This window comes from the organism of the source record quoted next, unplaced genomic scaffold (assembly GCF_019419815.1).
Source record: "Pyrus x bretschneideri cultivar Hongxiangsu unplaced genomic scaffold, Pyrus_bretschneideri_v1 Contig5, whole genome shotgun sequence".
NCBI classification, from domain to species: Eukaryota; Viridiplantae; Streptophyta; class Magnoliopsida; order Rosales; family Rosaceae; genus Pyrus; species Pyrus x bretschneideri.
The window spans coordinates 4,411,791-4,437,760 of NW_025999787.1; the positions used below are offsets into that span (position 1 = coordinate 4,411,791).

The following is a 25,970-nucleotide window of genomic DNA, read 5'->3' on the forward strand; positions in this document are numbered from 1 at the left end:
TTATTTCACTGAAATTTCGATGTCTACACTTCTTTTTTTCTTTTTTATTTAAGATTTTAATTATACGAAAAAAAATTGTTTTTTCTATTTTTTAAATATTTTTGTAAAACAATTATTTTACTCAACATGGCAATATTTAATTTGATTTGTGAGACTCAATTATATGCCACATCAGCACATAACAAAATTTTTGACCAAATTGTGATGAAAAGACAACATTGGTTTGCAACACCCATTTTCAAGGACTACATTGATTCAATTTTCAATTTCAATGACCATCTTGATAGGATGGGTCAATTTTAGGGACCATTTGTAGTAAAACCCTTTAATGATTAACTTTTTACTTTATGGAAATAATCTCCTTTCTATTGATTCAATTCTCCTTTTTATTTTATATTGAACATGATACAACGCATTGCAGATGGAAATTCGGCATTGGAGGATAAACTTCTATAAATCCGTTCACAATATTCATCAAGCAACCTAAGTACCTTTTAAAGCACATTTATTGACCTTGATTGCATGAAACATTCACCATAAAGCATGAACTCTAACGTTATGTTTTTGAATTATAAATTCGGCTTGAATTATTGTTTTCAATTGTTACAGTCATATTATAAAACCCTAGATGCGCGTGAGCCGCGGCCTAAAACCGCTGAGCCGCATTGCACCGACTAAGCCGAGCAGAGCCATTGTCCAAACCCAGCAGAGATCGAAAACTACATTTCTTTTATGTCGATTCTCCAACCTCGATCTCTCTGTCCACTCATCACCTCTGTGTGACTTCCCCGCCAGATCCATTATTCTCCAGCGACCTGAAGTCTTCCAGGAACGGAATCGGTCGCCCTCGACGACTGCATAACGAGATTCCAATTGAATCGATGATATTAAGAAATCCCTATCGACTCTTATAGGTTTCTTTGGACACCTATCGTGATTTCATCGACTGTCTGACGCCTAATCTATGTCATCATCGACGTTCGATGTGTTTCTTAGTCACGAGTCATCTTCCCCCTTCTATGACGCTGCACCAGCAGTTGCATACCTCATCCCTTTCTCGTGACTCGTAGACATTGATTTCTACACCGTCGTGGAAGCCATAGGGTTCTTGACAGACCTCGGCTCGTTCCCCCTACCTGAGATGACAGTCGTATTTACATAAATTATTATGTTTTGTATTTGACTACGCAAGATTTGAAATATCTTTTGTATATAGACAATTTAGTGGGACAAAATGTCACCCATGACTTATGAACTTTTAAATCATTTTGAAATAATTATGTAAATTTCAATAGGTTAGGTTGGAGAACAATTCAAAAATAAACAAAAATAACAGAAATAAATATAACTTGAAATTCTAATATTTTATTTATCAAAATTTCAAAAATACTTGTTGTGCAGAATGAAATTACACAATAAATACATAAATTAATATAAGAATATCAATGATACTAACTTGATTACAGAAGGTAGAGGTTAGCGTAAAAACTATGTCCTTCGAACAGTATTTCCGTCCCACTCTTGTGCTTGTGGTTCTACAATGTCTGCTCGACCAGGATTCAACTACCTAATTATACGACCTGCAGTGGATTCTAGAATTCTAGCGAATTGCTTTGTGAGTGTACTTTCTTGAATGTTTGTATAGAAGAGAAGGAAAGGAAAAAAGATGATTTTCGATGGAACTAAGGACTCCAGTTATATAGGCTATTTCATACCTCTTCAAATACCTTTTGGATGTATCTGAAGCTATACAACTCTTTCCAAAGAGTTGTATCTATTAATCAAAACGTTTTTAATTAATTTAATTAAGAACTTAATTCGAAATTCAAACTAATTGATCAGATTAATTTTAATTCCTTGTCCCCAAATGCCCCAAGGCCCAAGGCCCTTGTCTTGATTAATTAATATTAATTTATATTAATATTATGGTATAATCATTAAGCCTAATCCACATAATTAGTGGCTCAAACCTCAATCCTCATTCCAAATGGTCTAACACCTAATCACTAATAGAAATGACTTGACCTGTATAAAGGCCCTTGACAAATGGTTGTTTCCCGATGTGGGACAATGGGAGCTCAAAACTCCATCAATACCCCACATTTTGAGCCGACTATTAGGTCCTAGGGTAAGGTGAAAATAAGAGTAAACAATAGATGTGACACACATCAGGAGAGGTGTCTTTTGGACTTGAACCTATCTTAGTATATACTTATCGGATTTAATAGATGACGTAGTGACTATAAAATCTTGAACAGTTCATCTTCGCAGTAAACCAAGACAATAAGCAAAATATATGTCACACCAACACATTGCAAATTCATATGTTTGTGTTCATTTTGGTCCTGAACAAATCCTGGATTCATGAGAGCTTTAGAGAATATAGCCATGTAATTCTCATAAATGCGACCCCACATTTACTCTCATATAGGTGATATTGATTAAGAATAGGTTGCTACTATTTCACTTGATTTACAAGTATCAATATCATTAAACTAATGTATCCTACACCTATCAGTAGTCACCACACTTATTTTATCATAGGAATGGGTATGTAAGTGTGTTTCTTCTTTGAAACTAACCAAACCAGTTTGCCTATTGAACCTATACCATGAAATCTCCAAGCAACTAGGTTAGGTTTCCATTTGGCAGTTTCATTTTACTCTATTGGCTTTAAACCTATTCCCCTCAATGTATGCTTGACTTGCTCTCTAGATAAACCTTTAGTAAGTGGGTCCGCAATATTATCTTTTGACTTGACATAGTCAATACACTACTACAATATTAGCTTTAGGTGGCGGATGATGGTGGCGAATATTAGAAAAATATTGTCGGATAAATTATATCCGACACATCATTTAATTAATGGCGGATATTAGAAAAATCATGTCAGTTATATCCGACATAAATTCCTGGCAGATATTTAGTGACGGATATCAAAAAAATATTGTCGGTTATATCCGACAGTATTTTTGAATCTTTTGTTTTTAATATTTTTGACAAATTCTGGCAGTTTTTAAGTTAATGGTGGCGGTTATAACCGACAGAAATTGACTATTTTATTATTTTATTTTTTGACGGTTATTATTTTAGTATTCTGGCGGTTATAACTGACACAAATGAAAATTTTATTATTTTAAAATGTTATATTAATTAAAAATAAATAAATAAACTCATATTTTAAATATTGTTTTTTTCACTCATGACCCTAAAGTCTAATAAACCCAATTCTCACAAGCCATAAATTTTCTAAGAGAAAAATAACAACAGACTACAATATGAAGCTCTATCATTTTTGTAATAAGGATTATACTCCCTCACAGGCAAGCAACAAGATACAAAGAAATTCAAACAATTTCTTTTCAATGTTTCACAAAGCACATTGTCTGGCACATAAACACATATGAACATCTAGTATACTCTATCATGTACGATTTTATTATTTTAAAATGTTATATTGATTATAAATAAATAAATAAACACATGTTTTAAATTTTTTTTTTCTTTTTTTTGCGATTTTGTACACATGCTATCTCGGAGTATATAAACATATTTGACGGTTGGATCATTGAAACTAGTTTCATAGAATGCATATCCTATCAAATTGATAGATTTAACAAACACTTAAGAGTTAATGTTATACTTCCATTAAGTACAAAATAAGATTTATCCACTAGTGTAAATATTTTAAATCGAAGATCGAATTCATTCATTGCATTCTTATAGGATCGAGGAGTGTAGCTGCAAAAAATCATCAAAATCGAAGCAAAAATAACCGTTAAATTGTGATTTTTCGTTTATAACCATCGAAAACTTTTGTTTTGTTACCTAATCTCTTAATGTTTGTTTTTTGTGATTTTTTACGTATGCGATCTCAGAGTGTGTACAAACAAGTTTGACGGTTGGATCTTTGAAAAACGCTTCGTAGAATGCGTATCACATCAAATGGTAGATTAAACAAACACTTAGAGTTAATGTTATACTTCCATTAAGTATAAAATAAGATTTATCCATTAGTGTAAATATTTTAAATTGAAGATCGAATTTGTTCAATGCATTCTTATAGGGTCGAGGAGTGTAGCTATAAAAAATCATCAAAATCGGAGCTAAAGTAACCGTTAAATTGTGAATTTTCATTTATAACCGTCGAAAACTTTTGTTTTGTTACCTAATCTCTTAATATTTGTTTTTTGTGATTTTTTACATATGCGATCTCGGAGTGTGTACAAACAAGTTTGACGGTTGGATCGTTGAAAAACGCTTCGTAGAATGCGTATCGTATCAAAACAGTAGATTAAACAAACACTTAGAGTTAATGTTATACTTCCATTAAATATAAAATAAGATTTTGTGGTATCCACTAGTGTAAATATTTTAAATTGAAGATCAATTTATTCATTACATTCTTATAAGGTTGAGGAGTGTAGCTGTAAAAATTCATTAAAGTCAGAGCTAAAATAACCGTTAAATTGTGAATTTTCATTTATAACCATCGAAAACTTTTGTTCTGTTACGTCATCTCTGAATGTTTGTTTTTTACGATTTTTTACGTATGCGATTTTGTAGTATCTACAAACAAGTTTGACGGTTAGATCATGGAAACTAGTTTCGTAGAATGCATATCTCCGTTAAATTTGCCTAAATTTTGAAGTGGGAAAAGTAATTTGTGATAAATTTTTATTTATGTTTTTCAAGTATTGATTAGACAATATTTAGTTTGTGTGATGACATTTTCATTGTACAATTCTCTTTTTGTTTCTTTATCGCATATATTACATGAATTATTATCTATTAAACCAAACAATTAATATTTTATTTTTTAAAATTGTAACAAAATTTTGGGGGATTTTTGCCACCATTTTGTTTCTGTCGATTATAACCGACAATAATGAATCGATTTTTATTTAAAAAAATGTTTCTGTAAGTTTTAACCGACAGTAATAAAAATTTTCCAAAATAATACCCTCCATTCATTGCGCCAGTGATTCTCCCTTCCCCCTTTTCTCCTCTCCTCATTTCCTTCTCCTTCTCTTCTCTCCTCGTTTACTTCCAGTTCGAAGCATCAACAAGCAGAGGCACAGCCACAGCGACAGCCAGACCTCAGGTTTTTTTTCTTCCCCTTCTAATTGTCATCTTTAATTCATGTTTCTGAAGCATAAATTCATCAGTTTTTCCTGTAATTCTCTTTCGGAACCCCCAGCAGAGAAACGCTCTTACTTTCATCTCTCTCTCTCTCCGATCTTTAGGTATTATCGCAATTCCTCTCTCAATTGGTGCTATAGTATTTCTTAAAATTATTAGATTTAGGGTTGGGTAAACTAATTTTAAGGATTTTGATTGTACTTTGCGTTCTAATTTTGTTTGAGATAGTCCCGTGTTTGGTTTAGATGTAAGGCCTGAAGCTTTTCGAGATGAATCTTAACCAAGGAGGACTTGAAAAGTATTTGGAGGTAAGATCGTTTGATTGTTGTACTGATTGTTTGAGGTCTGATTCTAGAAATCATCATGAATTTTTTATTTTTTGAGTGGTGCCTTTTGAGGGTTTTGTGAAGGTGGGGGCAAAAATTCGATGTTTTCTATTTATGTGGGTTTGGTTGATATTTTCTTTGGTGTGATAAGTCTCAGTCCTGGTATTGAATTTTGTTATATTTATGTGTTTTCCGTTTCCCTGCCAGGTACCTGGCAGTGCTGCAGATGCAGGACCACGGCCAACTTCGTTACTGGCCTTCAACTGTTGCAGCTGCTGTTGTCATCCTGGCTTATTTAGAAAGTAATCGTGATGTGACCCGCCAGCGAGTAATATAGGTAATTGCCAGATGGGAAGAAGAATGCTCAACGAGAAAAAGGGAGAATGCTCTCATATCCTTTTTATTTTTTTTATTATTAATATATTTTCTGTCGGTTTTATCCGACAAAGAATACTTTACTTATTCATTATTAATATTTTCGGTTGGTTATAGCCGACACAATTTCTGTCGGTTATATGTATTTTCTGTCGGTTTTAGAGTATTTTCTATCGGTTTTATCCGATAGAAAATGCTTTTATTTATTCATTATTAATATATTTTCTATCGGTTATATCCGACACAAGTTCTGTCGGTATTAGAATATTTTCTGTCAGAAAACTTATTTCTTGACGCTGGCAAATCTATCGCTTATTATATCCGCCACTGCATCCATTTTCTGTGTGATTTTGCATAATATCCGACAGTAATATATGTTTCTTGTCGGTTTTTAGACTGCCAGAAATAGATAATTTTGTAGTAGTGATAGTAATTACACCACTAGAGAGTCATTACTTTATTGTATTATGCCTTCGTCTAATTTGTCTAGACTTCCAATTGTATAGACTATTTTTAGCTCAATATTGACAGCTAAATTATCACGATGTATACATATTGCCATTACAGGTTTAGGCCATATGGGAACATCTTCCAAAAAAATCTCTTAGCCACTTAGCTTCTCCTCCAGCCATATTAAGAGCCATAAATTCCGATTCCATAGTTGATTGGGCTATGCATGTTTGTTTGGAAGATTTCTAAGATATTGCTGCTCCTCCCAAAGTAAATATATATCCACTTGTGGATTTTGTATCATTACTATCTGATATCCAATTCGCATCAGTAAATTCTTCAAGCACAAAAGGATACCTGATATAATGCAATCCATAATTCATTGTATGCTTTAGGTATTTTAATACTCGAATTAAAGCTTCCCAATGATCATGCCCAGGATTGTATGTATATCTACTCAGTCTACTCACTGAGTATGCTATATCAGGCCTTGTACAGTTCATAATGTACATAAGGCTTCCAATAACTTGTGAGTATTCACGTTGAGATACAACATCTCCTATATTTTTCTGAAGTTTGCTATTAGCATCAAAAGGAGTAATTGCATCTTTACTTTCCAAATGACCATATTTTCTAAGTGTAGCTTCTATATAATCGGACTGTGTAAGAATATATTCTTCTTAGTTTCTTTTTATTTTTACACCAAGAATCACATCACCTAGTCCAAGATCTTTCATATCAAAACTTGATTTCAATATCTTCTTGGTCCAATTTATTATCTCTATGTTAGTTCCTATTATAAGCATATCATCTACATATAAACACAACATAACACAAACATTATTTTGAGTTTTTGTGTAGACACACTTATCACACTCATTTATCTTAAAACCATAAGTGATCATGATATGGTCAAATTTTTCATGCCATTATTTTGGAGCTTGTTTAAGCCCATATAGCGATTTCACAAGTTTACAAACTTTGTGTTCTTGACCTTTAACTACAAACCCCTCGGGTTGTTCCATATATATTTCCTCATCTAAGTCTCCATTTAAGAACGCAGTCTTTACATCCATTTGATGTATTTCCATGTTATGGAGTGCAACCATAGCAATCAACAGTTTTATTGACGTAATTCTCATTACAGGTAAGTATATATCAAAGAAATTCAAACCATGTTTTTTACGGTATCCTTTAGCTACCAAACGAGCCTTATATTTATCAATCGTACCATCATGTTTCAATTTCTTCTTAAAGATCCATTTGTACCCAATTGGCTTATTGCCAAGGGGCAAATTGACTAATTCCTATGTATGATTTTGCATAATGCAATCTATCTCACTGTTAACTGCATCCTTCCAAAATGGAGCTTCAAGAGTGGAAATGGCCTCCTTGAATGATTGAGGTTCGGTTTCAGCTAATAAGGTCACAAAATCAGGCCCAAAATGCTTTTGAATTTTTGTCCTTTTACTCCTTCTAGGTTCAAGTTCTTCTTCTTCTTCTTGAACTCTAGATGAGGATGAACCACCATCATGTTCTCTAGGTTCATTATTAACCTCATATACATCATCATGTAATCTCTTTCTCAAAAAGTTAGACTTGCCCATTTTGTATGGAAATATATCCTCAAAAAATATTGCATTTATAGATTCTATAATAGTATTGACATGTATATCACTTACTTCAGAATGGAAAACTAAGATTCTATAAGCTAAATTATTAGATGCAAAACCAATAAAAACACAATCTATAGTTTGAGGCCCTAATTTTGTTCTCTTTGGTAATGGGATTTGTACTTTTGCCATGCAACCCCACACTTTAAACAATTTAAACGTTGGGGTTCTTCCCTTCCATAATTCATATGGTGACTCTTTTCTCGTTTTAGGTGGAATTCGATTCAAAATTTTATTTGCAGTAAGTAAAGCTTCACCCCACAAATTGTGTGGAAGCCCAGAGCTATTCAACATAGAATTGATCATGTCTTTAAAAGTCCTATTCTTCCGTTCGGCAATACCGTTTTGTTGCGGTGTATAAGGGGCTGTTGTTTGATGAATTATGCCATGTGTGGCACAAAATTTAGCAAAGGCATAAGACTCATATTCTCCTCCCCTATCGGACCTTAAGATTTTAATCTTCTTGTTAAGTTGATTCTCAACTTCTGCCTTATATGTCTTAAACATATCCAAGGTCTCATCTTTACTATGAAGTAAATAAACATAACAATACTTACTGAAATCATTTATAAATGTTACATAATAGTTTTTTCCACCACGAGTTGGATATGATCTAAAATCACATAAGTCACTATGAATTAAATCTAATAAATCATTGGATTTTTCATGCACCGATTTAAAACTTTAATTAGCAAATTTCGATTCTGTACAAGTCTCACATTTAATATTATCTAAATAATCAAGTTTGTGTAGCAAACCTACATTATGCATTCTAAAAAAGGAACGAAAATTTACATGTAACATCCCACATCGCCCAGGGGAGGAGGATCTTGTAAGCCTTATATGTATATTCTCATCTCTACCTAGCACAAGGCCTTTTGAGAGCTCACTGGCTTCAGGTTCCGTAAGAACTCCAAAGTTAAGCGAATTCGCGAGAGAGCAATCCCATGATGGGTGACCCACTAGGAAGTTCTCGTGTGAGTTCCTAAAAACAAAACCGTGAGGGCGTGGTCGGGGTCTAAAGCGAACAATATCGTGCTATGGCGGAGTCAAGCCCGGGATGTGACAATTTGGTATCAGAGCCAATTCCTGGCCGGAAGTGTGCCAACGAGGACATCGGGCCCTTAAGGGGGGGTGGATTGTAACATCCCACATCGCCCAGGGGAATGAATCCTGTAAACCTTATATGTATATTCTCATCTCTACCTAGCACGAGGCCTTTTGGGAGTTCACTGGCTTCGGGTTCCGTAGGAACTTCAAAGTTAAGCGAGTTCACCCAAGAGCAATCCCATGATGGGTGATCCATTGGGAAGTTCTCGTGTGCGTTCCCAAAAACAAAACTGTGAAGGCGTGGTTGAGGCCCAAAGCGGACAATATCGTGCTACGGTGAAGTCGAGTTCGGGATGTGGTGGGGGCCCAGGTTGATCAGATTAAAAGCACACCACAAAGTAGTACACAAATGTCCTATTGATTTTCCTTATTAACACTAAGATTTGTCAATTGTAGCATATGAAAGTAAAGGTCTTTCCCGCAGAAGATTGTTTTATCCAACTACTTAAAATGTCACAAGAACTGGGTTACTGTCCCTACTGACCAGCCACCGAAAAATAATTATTAGACCGACTTACACTTATCTAAAGTCTATGAAATTTTATATGCAGATACTAGACATACAGAGCTACACTCACACAAATTTTTGGGATTTTTGGAGTTGATTTTCTATTTAAATTAAATCAAACAAAAACAGGACAAAAACAGATTTTTAAGTAGTTCACAAATTAAGAAAAACGAGTTAGGGGAATTGTTATCTACCACCAAATAATCATGCAAACATGTTATGTTTCATTCAAATTCCTTTTATTTCCGGATGAAGATGCTCAAGTTGGCTCAATGTTAAAACTCAACCTATTACTCTTTCTTATGTAGTATGTTAAGAGAATGGCGTTTTCAACTTAACTTAGTCCCTAGCATGCAATCTAGAATGGCATGTTCATAGATTTAACAAGTAGAAATCATTAAGAACGAAAAGAGTTTGAGTCATCACAAGCCATCGTAAGTACTGGCGTTGTCTTACTTATCCTAGAAATTGATTCACATGTTAATCGCAATTAACAAGTACTACTCTAGAACATATGTAGGTCCTCATTCGACAAGGGTAGGCACACATATATTCATAGCATTAGAATCCTAGATATGCTTACTAAGTATGCATCCGTAGAAAACACATAAAGAATTCATCAATGAGACAAGTAGTGAACCAATTTTCATCCAATCATAAAAGTAATTCAAACGAAATGTCATGACAAACTTGCAATCATATTCGGGGCTTCAAACAGCCCCTAACTACTAAAAATTTAGTTACACAATCCTTAAGTTAAAACAAAAGATAGACATGAGTTTGAGAAAATAGAACCGAAAGAAATCGACTAAGACTCTCCTTTCCTTCCTTCCCCAACATTACTTTTAAACCAATTCTTGCTACATCATTTTCTTCTCCTTAACTCACTCACTAATAGCCATTTAGTGATGACAATAATTGAGAGGAAATGGTAAAACAATTGTAACTCCTTAGGTAGCCTTTATGTCAATTACTCCCTCTTAATCCTCATCTTTAATTTCATTTACTCTGATATTTGAATAGGTGTCAGCTGGTTTATTCTTGACTACATCAATTTTGGCTGCTAGATTTATTGGATTTATTGCTTTCAATGCTTTCTTGTCAGTTACAAACTGCTCAGCCTCTTGAGAACCTTTCAGTGTTAAAATAGCCATAACTTCTTCTAGAAAAATGATATTAACAATCTGCGAAATACTCCAAAAAATAGACATCTGTAGCTTTCCAAGCATATAAGGTTCATTCTCTAATTCATTCTGAGCTGTCCGCAACTTGCTTCCAAAGTCAGCTGATCTGCAAAGCAGTTTTGACGAATTTGTTACTTAAAATCTCACTTGTGTTATTTTTCTTTTCTTTACTTGACAAATCCTAAAAAACACAAAAATAAAGTAAATAACTCAAAAATATAAGGAACTAACTAAGAAAAGACAAGTGAATTTGATATAAAATATATATAAATATAAGCTTATCACATGTCGGGATGTGACATTACATGTCCTAACCTAGAGTGCCATAAATTAGACGAATCAACAATATAAGCGGAAGCATTATTTATTTCATTCATAGCATTAACAAGTACATTTAGTTTGAATAATCCATCAGCAAGGTAACCCTTCCCTACAAACATTCCCCCTTTAGTTAATACAAATTTATTAGACTAAAAACTAGTTTGAATTCCTTATTACTAAGGATAGGACCAGTAACAAGATTATTCCTTATATCGGGGACATGTAGCACATTAAGGAGGGTTAATTCTTTTCGAGAAGTGAATTTAAGAACACATTTCCCTATTCCAGCCACAACAGATGCAGATGCATTTCCCATAAACAGCTGCTCATTTCCCTCGATTTTCTGGTACGAAGAGAACATATTTCTATCACCACATACATGGCGAGTTGCACCATTATCTATCCACCAATCAACGTGGTCAGATACTAGATTGATTTCAGAAATCATAGCAGCCAGGGTATCCACATTGTTTTCAATCAGGTTTGCGCATTTGTTGTTGCCTTGACCTCCAGGTCCTTGATCCCTTCGATGACGACATTCTTGAGCCCTATGGCCTTGGTTTCCACAAACCTAGCAACTTCCCTTGATTTTCTTGAAGTCTTTACCTTTCACTCCAGGGGCATGGTTCTTTTCCTTCTTCTTGGTTTTCTGGAATTTCAGCCTTTGCTTTGATGAACTTCCTTCAACAACATTCGCCTTAGCTTCCATACTCGAAACCAAGCCCTTCTCATTCTTTCTGTTATCTTCCTCAATTCTCAGCCTAACAATGAGATCTTCAAGGGTCATCTCTTTACGTTTGTGCTTGAGATAATTCTTGAACTCTTTCCAAGAAGGTGGCAGTTTTTCTATAAAGGACGCCACTTGGAAAGACTCATTGATTACCATCCCTTCAACATGAATGTCATGCATGATTTTCTAGAGATCTTTAGTTTAAGAGACAACGGACTTGGAATCCATCATTTTGTAGTCCAAAAATTTGCCCACGACAAATTTTTTTGAACCAGCATCCTTTGTTTTATATTTGTGATTCCCAAAGTTCCTTGGCTATTTTGCACACCACATAGACATCATACAAAGAGTCATCTAATGCATTGAGCGCAGAACATTAACCAAATTCAGTGTTGTCAAATAAAACAGCATCTTCTGCTGCCACCTTTTGAAGTCTTCGCCCTTAAATTTCTCATGTTTCTCAGAATGAGGTTTAGTTCCTGATTGTTCCATATTGTTCGAAGATTGTTGGAGAATAATTCAGAAATAAACAGAACTTGAAATTCTAATATTTTATTTACCAAAAATACTTGTTGTGCAAAATGAAATTACACAATAAATACAAAAATTAATATAAGAATATCAATGATACTAACTTGATTACAGAAGGTAGAGGCTAGCGTAAAAGCTATGTCCTTCGAAGAGTATTTCCGTCACACTTTTGTGCTTGTGGTTCTACAATGTCTGCTCGACTAGGATTAAACTACCTAATTCTACAACCCGTAGTGAATTCTAGAATTCTAGTGAATTACTTTGTGTGTTTACTCTCTTGAATGTTTGTACGGAAGAGAAGGAAAGGAAAAAAGATGATTTTCGATGGAACTGAGGACTCCAGTTATATAGGCTGTTTCATACCTCTTCAAATACCTTTTGGATATATCTGAAGCTATACAACTCTTTGGAAAGAGTTGTATCTATTAATCAAAACGTTTTTAATTAATTTAATTAAAAACTTAATTCGAAATTAAAACTAATTGATCAGATTAATTTTAATTCCTTGGCCCCAAGGCCCTTGTCTTGATTAATTAATATTAATTTATATTAATATTATGGTATAATCATTAAGCCTAATCCACACAATTAGTGGCCCAAACCTCAATCCTCATTCCAAATGGTCCAACACCTAATCACTAATAGAAATGACTTGACCTATATAAAGGCCTTTGACAAATGGTTGTTTCCCGATGTGGGACAATGGGAGCTCAAAACTCGATCAACATTAAATCATTTTGAAATAATTATGTAGATTTCAATAGGTTGAGACTCATCAACATTAAGAAATTGAATGGAAACAACTTCAAAACTTGAAAGTTGAAGATCAAGATGCATTTGGAGATGTTGGTGTTTGACATTGCTTTCAAGTTACTCCACTAACTACTCTAACTGAAGCAAGCACCATTCTACATGAAGAGAATTTTTCTAAATGGGAAAAGGCAAACCAAATGTCACTTCTCATTATGCAAAATGTCATAGAAGAACATATAAGGGAGGTATTCCAACATGTGATTTGGCAAAAAAGTATATGGCCAAGATATAGGAGAAATTCAAAAAGTCTGACAAGGCTGAAACTAGGCATGGGCATAATGGATCAAGAATCAAAACCAAACCCTAACTAAATTGAAAGAAAAAAAACCGGTTGGATTGATTTTATTTTACTTTTTTCGGTTTTGGTACAAAACAAAACCGGTATAAAAAATCTTGGTTCAGTACCAGTTCTTTATATATCTGAATTGAACCAAACAGAGTTTTTTTTTTTAAAAAAAAAAATCCTTTTACCACGTGACTGGGTTTAGTTAGGTGGTAGCTAAGTCCATACAATTGTCATGGGCTCTAGCTGCCACACCTGATCATCGATCTATTCTCTTTCTCTCACTCTCGAGTTTCAGCTTGATCTCACTCATCTGATCCCAACTTCAAACTCAAACCCCAGCCTCTCACCTCGAACTTGCCATCCACCTCCTCCTCCTCCAACCTCATTCCTCCATCGTCTCCCAATCTCCACCAACCGTCATTCCTTCACCATCAACCATCATTTTCTCTAGTCTCACTCTTCGTTTCTTGAGTCTCGATCGAGGCTTTCATCCCTCATTCTCCTCCTTAAGCAGACAAACAACCTCCCTCCAATCTCAACCCCACCATCTTCTTCTCCAACCTTATTCCTCCATTCTCAACCCCGACATTCTTCTCCAACGTTGTTCGTCCATTCTCAACCCCGATCCAATCTCAACCTCGTCGTCTGCTATAGCCAGTGTTCTAAAAAGCCCTATCCTAGCCCAAGCACTAGACTATTCGCCACTGACACGACTAATCCCTAGGTGTTTTAAAAATAAGAAAGATTTCCTATACCTACCTAGGCACCAACCTAGGCCATGACTTTCACATAGGCAGAGAAAGACAACTTCCATTTTACATTTTATTTTTTCAATAAATTTTTATAGACTTGTTGGATACTTGGATGAACACTAATTATATGTTTGTTCCCAATATTTTCAATATGTTCTAATACTTTATAATTTATATGTCGTTCTAATTTGCAATTTATGTAACCCAATATAATTATGTAATTTTTAAGTATAAGTAGACATTTATTTATGTTTTATAATAAATTCAACTAATTTAAAAATTAAATAAATAAAACCTCCTAGGCCCTAATCCTCTGACCGCATCCTGACTAATGCCTAACCCCTTTTAGAACATTGGCTTCAGTGCTGCTCACCTCATCAGATTCCACTTCAGTTGAACTCGCTGCCACTTTAATCATAATGGTAGTCGCTCTTTTCAATCTCTTCAAGTTTTTTTGCATTTTATCTCTCTCAATTTATGGTCTTTCTCTTCAATTGCTTTGTTTGTCTCGTTTTCGAACCCTAGAAATTGGGCATTCGACAAACTTTAATATATACACAAGTTGATTTGAGGAATTTAGCCCAGAATTTGGCTTGTGAATGGCTTCTATGGTTTATAAAATTGGGCAGTGTGTGTGATTTATAAAATTGGGAATTTTTATGCAATTAGGATTTTTATTCTGTTAATGATTTATAAAATTGCCCAATAACTTTTGCTTTCTTCTGTGAATTATTTTGTAATGGCTGATTGGATTAGGATTTTTATGCAAGTTGGGCAGTGTGTGTGTGGTTTTATAAAAGGGGTTTTTTGAAATAGGTCCAAAGTAATTAAAAATTGGACCTATTTCAAAAGTCAAAAATCACTAAAAATTGGATATATTTCAAAAGGTAGTCTATAAAATTAGACTTATTTCAAATTTTCCCTTTATATAAAATTGGGCAGCGTGTGTGATTCAATAAGAATTGTGGTTTCAATTTGGAGATTACATGGGCAGTGAGTATTTTCAGTTTGCGGATTATTTGCGTGTATGGTACTGGTTCCCAACTTGCTGTGTACTGTGTGTGGTGGATGTGGTTGCAATGGAAAAAGAACAAAAATCTCACGGTAACTTGAACTCTGCTTTTTCATTTGGGTTTTTACTAATGCGGAACCCATAAGACATTTCATTTGACCATGGTTGGCCGTATTTTAATCATTAGCAACATGGGATTTCGGTTCAATCAAAACCTGTTTAACCCAAAATCGAAAAGGACCTATTTTAATCACACAAAAAAACATATAAAGGGGGCTTATAACTGAAGCCCAAAACTGAAATACGACCCTTTTATACCGAACCAAAACTAACCCATAAGGGTCGTTATAAATTTTGTACACCCTATGATACCAAATCGAACCGTACCAAAAAATTTTTTGGTTTCAATTTCAATTCCAGTTTAATAAAGTACCAAACCAAACTGTATCAAAGGCTAGCTAAAACTGGTTCTTATCTCTCAACCTCCGTTAGTACTAAATCTCGGAAAGCACTTTCTAGTCGAATTCCATGCTCTCGAGAGCTACATGAAGTAGCAAATCCAGATCCTCAGCTGGAATAAGCAAAAGGGGGTCCTCCCGCTTGAAAAAATTGGTTTTGAATAGAGAAATCACCATTTTCCGGGTGGATACAGAGAATTCTAGCCGCATATACAACTAGAAAGCGGAATCCTACTTAGTAGGTGGACTATTGAGCAGCATGGCATTGATACATTCGGAGTATTGGTACGGAAGATTCAAATAAAAATCACGATGGTACTAGCAGTATAAGGGTGCACCTACTCAACCTCGTCAATATGTCAAACAAATTGAATGCTTTGGATATTGATATCACAGACCAATTTCTTGTTCACATGTTTCTTTATTTCCTCTCTAGTGACTATGTGCACGTGAAAGCCAAATATAACACACAAAATGAGACATGAAACGTGTGTGAACTCATTGCCATTTGCCGTCAAAAGGAGGAGTGGATGAAGAAAACCGAAATTGAAACTACAAAAGTTCCAACTACAAGGGCTCTAAGTCTAACCCCAAACAACAGACAAATTTGAAAACGCAGCTATTGTTGGGGTACCAAAATTGAAAACGCATCTCTTTTGTGGGTCAATGGTCAGCCGGCTATGACGTTTGTAAACCAACTCGTCTGATTAATTAGAGCACTATTTCAGCAAGGGAAAAGAAATTTATTTTTTACCAATGGAATGTTGGGGCATTTCAAACTGTGGACTTCTTGTTAACATGGGGAAGAAAAGTATTACCAATATCTATTTGCTAGTAAGGAAAATTATACGAAATAAATATGACAAACTTATTAATTTCACAGTCCTAAAAAACATGAAATTATTTCAAGCGTGTTAAAGTGTTAAAACATAAGCTTGCATATATCTTCTCACAACTCAAAGTATCGCACCTAGCTCGTGCAATTCAAGCTGTGAGATAATGAATTGAGATTAAGATAGATGTAAGTGTTCGATTTCCTATCAAGGTAGCACAAAAAAAATTAGTTACATGTGATGAGTCCATTTTATATTGTATATTTTACTCTATTCTTAGTATATTTTTGTGAGATTTTGATACTTTAATTTATATTTCCAATGTAGGATTTGTGGCTTCGTCTTGAGTAAAAAGTGATCAAACGGATTAATTTTAGAATGATTCCAATTGAAGAGTGTTTGCAAGTCTTTCAACTTGTTCGTGTCAAAATTTTAGGTTTTTATGACAAGCCGTTGATTTATGGCAAATAAATAAGGGACCAGCGTGGTGCTGGCAGATTAAGGCCCCATGTGGTATTGCTTCACATTAAAGTTAAGTAGTAAAAAAAGTGTTTGGTAAAACTAAAATATCCTGCTTATTTTAAAAGCAATGGGCTCCAGACAACAACTTTTAAAAGTAGCATGTAGGTTGCTTTTAAAAGTTGCTTTAATAAAAAGCAGAGTTGGGACTTTAATAAATATTTTCGATTGTTGTAATACCTTCATTAATTTTTTTAAATGACATTATTTAGCCTTCCACACATTTTATCCCTTAGAGAATAAAGTAAATGCTACAACCTATCACTATAAATACTAACCTTACACCATCACCGCCAACACAACCACCATATTTGCTACCACCACCGCCATAACCACAACCTCCACCACTGTCATCACTACCACTAGTGTCACCATCATCGTTACTGCCACCACCACCACCACTACCACCATTGTTACCACTATCGATGCCATCCCCACCACCATTACCACAACCACCACCACCACCATCACCACAACCACAACTACCAATGCCACCATCATTGTTGCCACTGCCATCGCAACCACAACTGCCACTGCCGATGCTACCACTCCTCTACCACCATTGTTACCTCTCCACCCCAATCAACACATCTCACTATTAGCACCACCACCACACCTCCACTGTAACCACCACCAGCATTACCACCACTGATGTCAATGCCCTCAATCCTACTACTATGTCCATTTGTCATTGTATACAAATATGTCACTTTTATATGAAATTTTACCAAACACTTTTACGCTGCTTTTCATAGTCACAACATTTAAAATTCAGTTAACCAAACGCTCGCCAACTTTATATTACGGTTAAAATTTTACCAAACAACAAATCCGAAAAGTACTTTTGTAAAGATTACTATTTATTATTTTACATATTTCTCATAATTATTATATTATTATTTTAACATTATTTTGTTATTATATTATTATTTTAATATTAAAAATGAGGGTGAGGGGCGAGTGAGATGAAGAAGGAAAAGAGAGATGAGGGTGGACGGTTTGCCCAATCAGGAGAGAAAAGAGGGGAAATGGGCGGCCAATGAGGACGAGAGAGGGAAGTGAGGAATGAATCGGAAAAGAAGGAAATGAGGGAGGTGCAGAGCACCCAAACCAGACCCGTACACCTACACACCCGACCAGGTTTCGACCGGTGTAATTCTGGCTAACTTTCACCATTTTTCCGGCGATTCAAGGCCTACCACCCCTACCAAACACCTACCTAACCTCCCCTCTACCATTTCCACCCAAAATCAAAAGAAATTTAGTTGTAGTATGGTGAAAAACCCATCGTGGGTGCCTGGGCAAACCTTGCCCAAGATCCACCTTTTGTGAAACGATTTCATTCAATTACCACCACCAAAACACTCATCTTGAGGCCTGGAACAAAGCCCAAACAATTGTAGGGGCGATGGAGCACTGGAGGTGACAGATCAAAGCCACCCATTTCTAGGGTTTCCCGGGAGTTCAAGGGAAATTAGAGCTTTTCCCGGCCAAATTGGACTTGGCTACAGGTATAAAACTTGCTCTACTCATCGAGATCTTCATTTCTATGAAATTTGGTAATTTTTGGAAATAGTTGATTTTTTTTTGCGAGTCGAGGCGGCCGGCCACCGCGTGCGGTGGCACGTGGGCAGAAACACCACTTGACCTCTCTAGGCTAAAATGGGTGCCCCAATTCCATATTAGACATCTGATTGACGAAATTCCGTTGTTTGGTAATATTTCCGTTAAGGGCCGCGACTTTATTATTATATGATTCAATGATCCGACCATTGTATCGTCACCAAACTTTAATATGTAATAGTACATAATATTTAAGGATATTAGGAACTAATGGATCAGGAATCTGACATATGGATCTTCCCGGATGGGTTTTCTAAGTTTGTAGGCCGCCACTTAATTTTAGCGATTGGTGGAGATCCGACCGTTGGATCATTCCGAAACTTTAGGATGTTATTTTAGAAGCTTATTGAAACTCTTGGGAAGTTACAGATCGAAAATCTAAGGTGTGGATCTTCCGGATTGAGTTACATAGGGTTGTGGACCCTACAGTCGACATTCGACCAACGGTTGACTTTTGGTCAATGGGTTTCAAATCATTCTAGAATGTCCTTAGGGATGTGTTTTATGTAAGTTATGTATTCTATCGATAAGAATTCTGAGACGTGATTTGATATTTGTTCTAGGCGACGATCGTTCGTGACGCCTCGATATTCATGCTAGGAAGTTGTAACGCGGACTTCAGATGAGTAGGTCTTTTCCTTTTTACCGTATATGTATATATATATATACATATATATATATATATATATATATGTATAACTGTTAGCTTCCATTTATGCATGTCATAAAGAGTTCCCTACAATACGCCTAGTTTAGCAGAATGCTTATAAGTTTTAGCATGTTGATGGAAATTACTAAATATGCTACATCATTCGGGATGCACAGGTATGCATATTTAATTGATGCTATGATTATACCTACCGCTATGAATGATATTATGTTGATTAGAACTATTGAACCACTATAGCATGACTATATTTATGTTTTACTCATCGTTTACTGCATTTGGTGTTAGTGCTCGACTGAGACCAAGGCTAGTCTTTCACGTGTATGTTCACATCCGCACCGTACGCTCGCCTTGGATCCAAGCAGGTGCCAGTCTTGTCGTATAGGTTGCAATAGGTAACTCTGACTCGTATGTGAGCACTAGAGTGTATATCATTATTACACCTAGTCATGTTCATGTCAAAATAACTCTGCATGAACTCGTGCGTCAGCATGTGTCAATGAGCACTTGATTTGATATGTTTGCTTATGCGAAAATATACAATTACTGACGTCATGCACTTATATATAAACTATTGTGCCGAATTGATATCTTGGTATTTTGCAGGCTAGGGTGAGTATTTCCATACGATACATAGTATGTATATCTTGGAAACTATATATGTTTTACAGCGAAGGGTTACAATGTTTTCATAAAGGTTTTTATAAAACTTTATTTTTAGGCCTACTCACCCTTGTTTTTGGCCCTTCCAAGTTTTAGTAGCTGAGCTTTCGTATCGACGAGGACTCTTGACTAATCTCAGTATAAGTGATTATCTCTAAGGGTATAATTCTCAATCCACTCTACTATACTTTACTTATGCTCTAATATCACGTGTGAAATGGGTTCATTCCCGCTCACCAACGCACTCTTATATTTAGGCACTTTCAGGTTTAAAATTTATTCACATTTTTCACATCACTACACTTTATGGCTTCGTCATCTTCCAAATGTCGGTCAACATAGCTCGATTCGGAGTCCTAGTGGACATTTTGGGTCGGGGTATGTCAACAGTCGAAGCAGTTTTTTAAAAAGCACTTTAATCCCAAACTGGCCCTGAGTTGCATGGCTTAGTTGCGGTTTCTTGGGCTGGAATATGATGGTTTTGGAGTTGGGATCTTCTACAAACTTGGAGATGACATCTTAAGCTTTAATTCAAATCATTTTGGGCCTGATTTGGAGCCCTAAAGGTCCAGAAACGTGTTTAATTGTTAGCTAGGCCGATTTCCCAATTAGATTTGGATTGTAATTTGAAGTTATCCCTTTATTATTTTGTTTCCTAGTTTTTATAAGACGTATTTTTAGGAAGGATTTTATTTATTAGTAGTATAAATAATGTTTTGCCTGCTCATAATATTTTTTTTTTTCCTAAATGAAACATTAGCCTTCTCTGGCATTAAGTTCCTCTTAATCATCTTCGATAATTTCAACATACACTATACATGTAGTGGCGGAACAAGACTTCTATTAACATACTTTATATACATCATGAGTTTAAATTTTTGTCCCCAAATTTGACATTTTCTTTCCCTTTCAAATGTCCTGGACGGTAGGACTTCTCAACCATTCCATTAAGGATTTTTTTTTTTTCAATGCAACAGAAAACATTGGCGAATTGGGGTTGAAGTTCTCTTTGACCTTTTGGGCGGCCTGCGTATATAGTTCAAAATCTGACGCTATAATTCAACTAGTTAATTTAGAAACCAGTCGACATGGCTATTAATTTAAAAGTCTTGATCAAAATTGTTATAAAGTTCAACACGAACACAGTTTATAGGCACAAGATCATATATACACAAAATCCACTTCACAAACAACCACACAAATTACGTATAGATCTACAATAATGATTTTACATTCGTTAGACATCTTTTTAGAAAATGTAGTTTTTCTTTATTAATAGGAGTCGGGGAACAAAAATTCCAACCTCTTTGAGCGTTAGAAGGAGAAATATGTGGTTGAGAAGTTCTTTTTTTCTTCTTTGAAGCAACAATGACATTCATTAAAAAAATCAACAATACGTAAAAATGAGTGAAATACACAAATCTTACATAAAACAACTCAGAAGAACTAAATTTAAGTGGTTGAAATCTGCACAATCAGCTAAAAAAACTCATAACACCAAAATCTAGCATTACCGGTATTTGAGCCCTTATAGGCCAAAATCACCAAAACCCTAAACTGAACCATAACTCTAAATTATAATTACTACCACAAATTGAAGTTTCGCCGCCATAGAACCGTTCACTTTATGGGCGGATTTGGAGAAGAATCAGTTTCCATTGATCTATATATGTATAATGACGTATAATAGTCACATATTAGCGATTAAAAGTTGTCATCTGAAAAAAAGTCTAAAAGAATATGAGAAAATCACAACAACATTCTTCAAATCGGGGGTTCAATTAAATTTAGAGAAAGTGTTTGCAGGAAGAATTGGAATGAGGAATGCCAGGCGAAACAAGTGAATGGGTATGAATCCGGATCCTCTTTGTGAGGATCCCAGAGATCTGTGAATCATGTCCGTTCATCATACATCGTGTAGTCAGAAATTATTTTAAATATTTTTATTCAAAATTAAACACAAACAATACCTGATAAAAACTGACTGCATAATGTACGATGAACGGATACGATTCATGCATTTTCAGGATCCTCACTTAAAGGATCCGGAGAGGATCCTGTTGGATTGGGTACTACCACAACAGACTTGCTATCAAAAGACTTGTTATTCGCTAATATGAAAATTAGAAACGATGAGAGAGAAAGAAAAATCTTTATGCGGGTTGTGACTATGATTTTTATTTAAATTATCGTTTAATTCTTCTTGCTACATATTTTTTCTCAAGGAAAATGCTAAACACAGATTTTTTAGTCTCTCACGCATCCGTGTCTAATCTTGTCCATTGTTTTTGCTTGATTTATTTAATTTGATGACCACTAATAAAAAAAGGAAAAGTGAGAAAGGGTGTGTGAAAATCAACTCATTTTTTAAAAGAAAGTTATTATTATTATTATTATTATTATTATTATTATTATTATTATTATTATTATTATTATTATTAAGAGGAGGGAGAATAGTTCGAAATTATTACATAATATAAAAGAGAAATTTCGAATCCATAACGTATAAATGGAAACTCAACATTCTACTAAAATATTAGGCCACATGTAAAATCAACAAGTGATTTAGGCCCTTTCGGGAGACCCAAAAACAAAAATTGATAGAACCTCCAAAATAGCCTTCAAAACCACCAACCGCCACACAAATATTAAACGAACTCATCATTATTAACTCAACATCCAGGAAACGTTAAGTGTTCAATTTCATGACGCATAGATCAACCCATCACTTTCTATATATATAAATTAATAATTGTATCAAAGAATCGTATCAACGACGTAAATCAGATAGTCTACTTTGTAGAAAATTTTGGAAATGAAGCATTAAAAACAACACCATTATTTACAGTCTTCTTCTAAATTATATTTAATGTGGTGAATTTCTCTATTGACTGGCAAATCCCCATTGCGGTCTGGCTGCTTCCTTTCAAACTGCAACATATATAACTACCTGAGAAACTTTTGCCCCAGAAGGAATTTTATTTGAAAATCTTGATAGCGGAAGACTTGTTTTTCTGTATTCATACTACAGGCTGCTGCCTATAAATATGGAAGCAACTGGACCTATTCACCATGCTCTCAGAATCCCAGTGCAGCTCGAAGCTAAAAAATGGAGAAGTTTCCCACCCTAATCTTATTTTGCAGTTTCCTCATTGTCCTGGTATTGCTGAATTCATGCCAAGCATCATCTGATGAAGTTGGTACAAATTATTTGTAATAACTTTATTATGGTCAATATTTTCACTGTTAGAATCAAAATAGAGAATATTGTTCTCATTAGAGTTTCATTAAACTCTCTTTAAATTGGGTGGTTAACGTAATGCATATTCTAAATCAAAACATAATTTTCTTTCAGCCATTTTTATAAAGTTTTTCTAGTTTATGTATATCAACTTGCATACTAGGCATGGTTAAGGATGACAATGGTTCCAATTGAATTTTTGGTTACCTTGTAAATTTGTTGTATAAGGTAGTCCATGCGCATCAATGTTATGCACTCTTATTCTTTTTAGATGGGCTTTTTAGTTAAAATAGTTCAGGAGATTAACATAACTCCTTACTTTGGTTTTTAAGATTTAAAATTGATTCCATGAAAAATCTAATTAAATTGAGAATATTTTTTGTCAAATCAACCCCTCCACTTGAACTAGTGGTTTTTTTTATTTAACGGAAACTTGTTACGGAATGACCAAAATGATCACTTCTATCGATTTTAAATCTCAATGATCAAAATAAGAAGTTATGATAATCTCATTGACTATTTTGGTTAAAAGGCCTTTTAGATGATATCATACGTCCCTCCCACAATTTTAGTCTAGTTTCCGGCCATGGATAGTGCCGTTATGGGATTTTGTTAGTAGCGATTACTTATCATTTTTGTTAATATTCTTGATGGCGCAGAAGATGAGAGGGAGTTTAATTACAAGGAAGACAGTGAAAAGGGGCCGGCTCGATGGGGCGAGATACGCCAAGAATGGAGCATGTGCAGCAAGGGATCGATGCAGTCACCGATCGATCTGTTAGATGACAGGGTTGAAGTAGTGTCAAATTTTGGGATACTTCAGGGTAGCTACAGGCCTTGCAATGCCACTCTTAAGAATAGGGGCCATGATATGATGGTAAGATAAAGAAGGAAAAAACCAGAGATCAAATTTGAAAAATTCTCCCAACACAATTAGTGTTACTTACACTTTAAAATACCAAGAAGGGTGCATGTAAAGTTGGAGTTGTTGAGGTTTAATTTTCCATTAAGCCTAGGAGGAAAAAGTATTTTTACGAAATATTAATCGCTTGTTTGATTATTTGTCAATGCAGTTGAAGTGGGAAGCTGACGCAGGATTTATACAATTAAACGGAACTTTATATAAACTGAAACAATGCCACTGGCACTCGTCTTCTGAACACACCATCAATGGCAAGAGGTTTGATTTAGAGGCGCATTTGGTTCATGAGAGCTCTACTGGAAAGATCGCTGTAACGGGAATCCTTTATAAGATTGGAGCTCCTGATCCATTTTTGTCATCAGTAAAATACTTCAAACCGTAACTTGGAGCAACACTACATTTACTGACTACTTTTCCGACCGCATCTCTCACATAAATAAAACTCAGTTGCATATAAGTAAGGTCTCAAGTGGATCCACCTATGTGAGGGATATGGTCGGTAAAAAATATAGTGGAAATTATACTGACCGTGTCTTTTGTGTTTAGATGATGGATTCTTTGGCAGAAGTTTCTGGTACCAGTGAAGAAGAAGAAGTGGTTGGTACGGTAGATCCAAAGAAAATAAAAACAAGGAGCACAAAGTATTACAGATATATTGGCTCACTTACAATTCCTCCATGCACACAAAATGTTACGTGGACCATTGATCAAGAGGTTCTTTTTCTCTTATTTCATAAACCCTAAAATTTGATAATATGTTCTGGTGTCTACATAGTTTTCTGTTCTTTTTATATCTCACTTATTTTCTAACTCATCAGGTTAGGACTGTCTCAAAAGAACAAGTGGAATTCCTCCGCGTAGCCGTTCATGATGTAAGTTCAATCACGAAACTATTTTGAAATAAATTATTTCTTGTAAAACATTTATGCATAAACATAGAAAAATTTGATGTTGTTTTGATAAGACGACTTTTGTTGAAAATCTTGCAGGACTCAAAAACTAATGCAAGACCAGTACAACAGAGAAACGGGCGGGTAGTGCAAGTTTATAGACCCAAAGAAGAGGAAGAGGACTGAACCTAGCTAGAATATTATGGCTCTAAAGTATCACCATCTATCATTTACTGCAGGTCTTGAAACCCGGAGGACGAGATCTGCAGGGTCTGGTCTAAATAAAGGAAGGGTACCCATAAAGGAATTGTGATCACTAGGATTCCTCTATGTTATTATATGTGTTTATTTTGTACACCAGTTTCCCATTTCCGCTCTAAATAAAGGGTTTCCCCCCATTTTTCTAGTTGGGGGCTCGATCGGACCCTGTTAGATTAATGTTTTTTACATAAATATTTCATATTAATTTTAGAACATAACTACATAAAGTACGATATTTCTTTCATGGAACGAAAGAAATTACATATACATATTTAGTATCAACATCTTTAATCTGTAATCAAACCTACAATAGCCTTCATGAAAACAAATTGAGTAATGTGAAAACAAGTTAGTCACATATGTTAACAATTTAGCTTATTAACACATCCGCAACTGATGTTGAGTAATGTGAAAATAAGTGTCAACTGGGTCTCGACCAAGTGAATAACATGCTCTTCCAAAATTTTATAAAGTCTTACATAAGACTTTAGTTCCTCATTCATATACTGTCTCACATATATATAAACTATTCATTTTTAAAACAATATCCCCTAAACAGAAAGAACATGTGAAGCTGAAAAGCTTCTAGTAGTCCAGTTGGTCCAGCAAACATTTAGAATTAAGTAGAGTATCAAACAAGTGAAAGCAACAAGTTATCAGCCACCAGAAACTGATAATGC

The 25,970-nt window shown here is 35.0% G+C and overlaps 2 protein-coding genes and 1 long non-coding RNA gene across 4 annotated transcripts; 2 read left to right on the forward strand and 1 right to left on the reverse strand.

The window, feature by feature from the left end:
- The first annotated feature begins 4,952 nt into the window (after positions 1–4,952).
- Positions 4,953–6,073, forward strand: LOC103956740. 2 transcript variants are annotated; one of them, XR_007252690.1, is made up of 4 exons: positions 4,953–5,104; positions 5,204–5,246; positions 5,371–5,450; positions 5,676–6,073. It is a non-coding gene; the product is annotated as an uncharacterized LOC103956740 (long non-coding RNA). The 2 variants fall into 2 exon arrangements; XR_668576.3 differs by having other exon boundaries at positions 4,961–5,104; positions 5,201–5,246.
- A 7,678-nt stretch (positions 6,074–13,751) lies between these two features.
- Positions 13,752–17,715, reverse strand: LOC103956785 (loricrin-like). The gene is made up of 3 exons (XM_048569308.1): positions 17,620–17,715; positions 17,302–17,576; positions 13,752–13,872 (listed from the first exon to the last, which is right to left on the reverse strand). Exons 1-3 carry the CDS (start codon positions 17,713–17,715, stop codon positions 13,752–13,754), a joined length of 492 nt encoding a protein of 163 aa, XP_048425265.1.
- Positions 17,716–22,902: 5,187 nt separating this feature from the next.
- LOC103956741 (alpha carbonic anhydrase 7-like) lies at positions 22,903–25,510 on the forward strand. The gene is made up of 6 exons (XM_009368765.3): positions 22,903–23,176; positions 23,877–24,094; positions 24,291–24,500; positions 24,686–24,853; positions 24,958–25,011; positions 25,129–25,510. The coding sequence occupies exons 1-6, from the start codon at positions 23,086–23,088 to the stop codon at positions 25,213–25,215; spliced, it is 828 nt and encodes a 275-aa protein (XP_009367040.2). The 5' UTR covers positions 22,903–23,085; the 3' UTR covers positions 25,216–25,510.
- The last annotated feature ends 460 nt before the right edge of the window (positions 25,511–25,970 follow it).

Excerpts from the sequence above, each read along its gene's own strand:
- LOC103956785 (XM_048569308.1), bottom strand. The coding sequence starts at position 17,715 with ATGACAAATGGACATAGTAGTAGGATTGAGGGCATTGACATCAGTGGT. Across the intron at positions 17,577-17,619 it reads GTGTGGTGGTGGTGCTAATA|AGGAGTGGTAGCATCGGCAG; the intron begins GTGAGATGTGTT and ends CAATGGTGGTAG. Across the intron at positions 13,873-17,301 it reads GTTGGCGGTGATGGTGTAAG|GAATGACGGTTGGTGGAGAT; the intron begins GTTAGTATTTAT and ends TTGATGGTGAAG.
- LOC103956741 (XM_009368765.3), top strand. The coding sequence starts at position 23,086 with ATGGAGAAGTTTCCCACCCTAATCTTATTTTGCAGTTTCCTCATTGTC. Across the intron at positions 24,095-24,290 it reads ATAGGGGCCATGATATGATG|TTGAAGTGGGAAGCTGACGC; the intron begins GTAAGATAAAGA and ends TTGTCAATGCAG. Across the intron at positions 24,501-24,685 it reads CTGATCCATTTTTGTCATCA|ATGATGGATTCTTTGGCAGA; the intron begins GTAAAATACTTC and ends TTTTGTGTTTAG.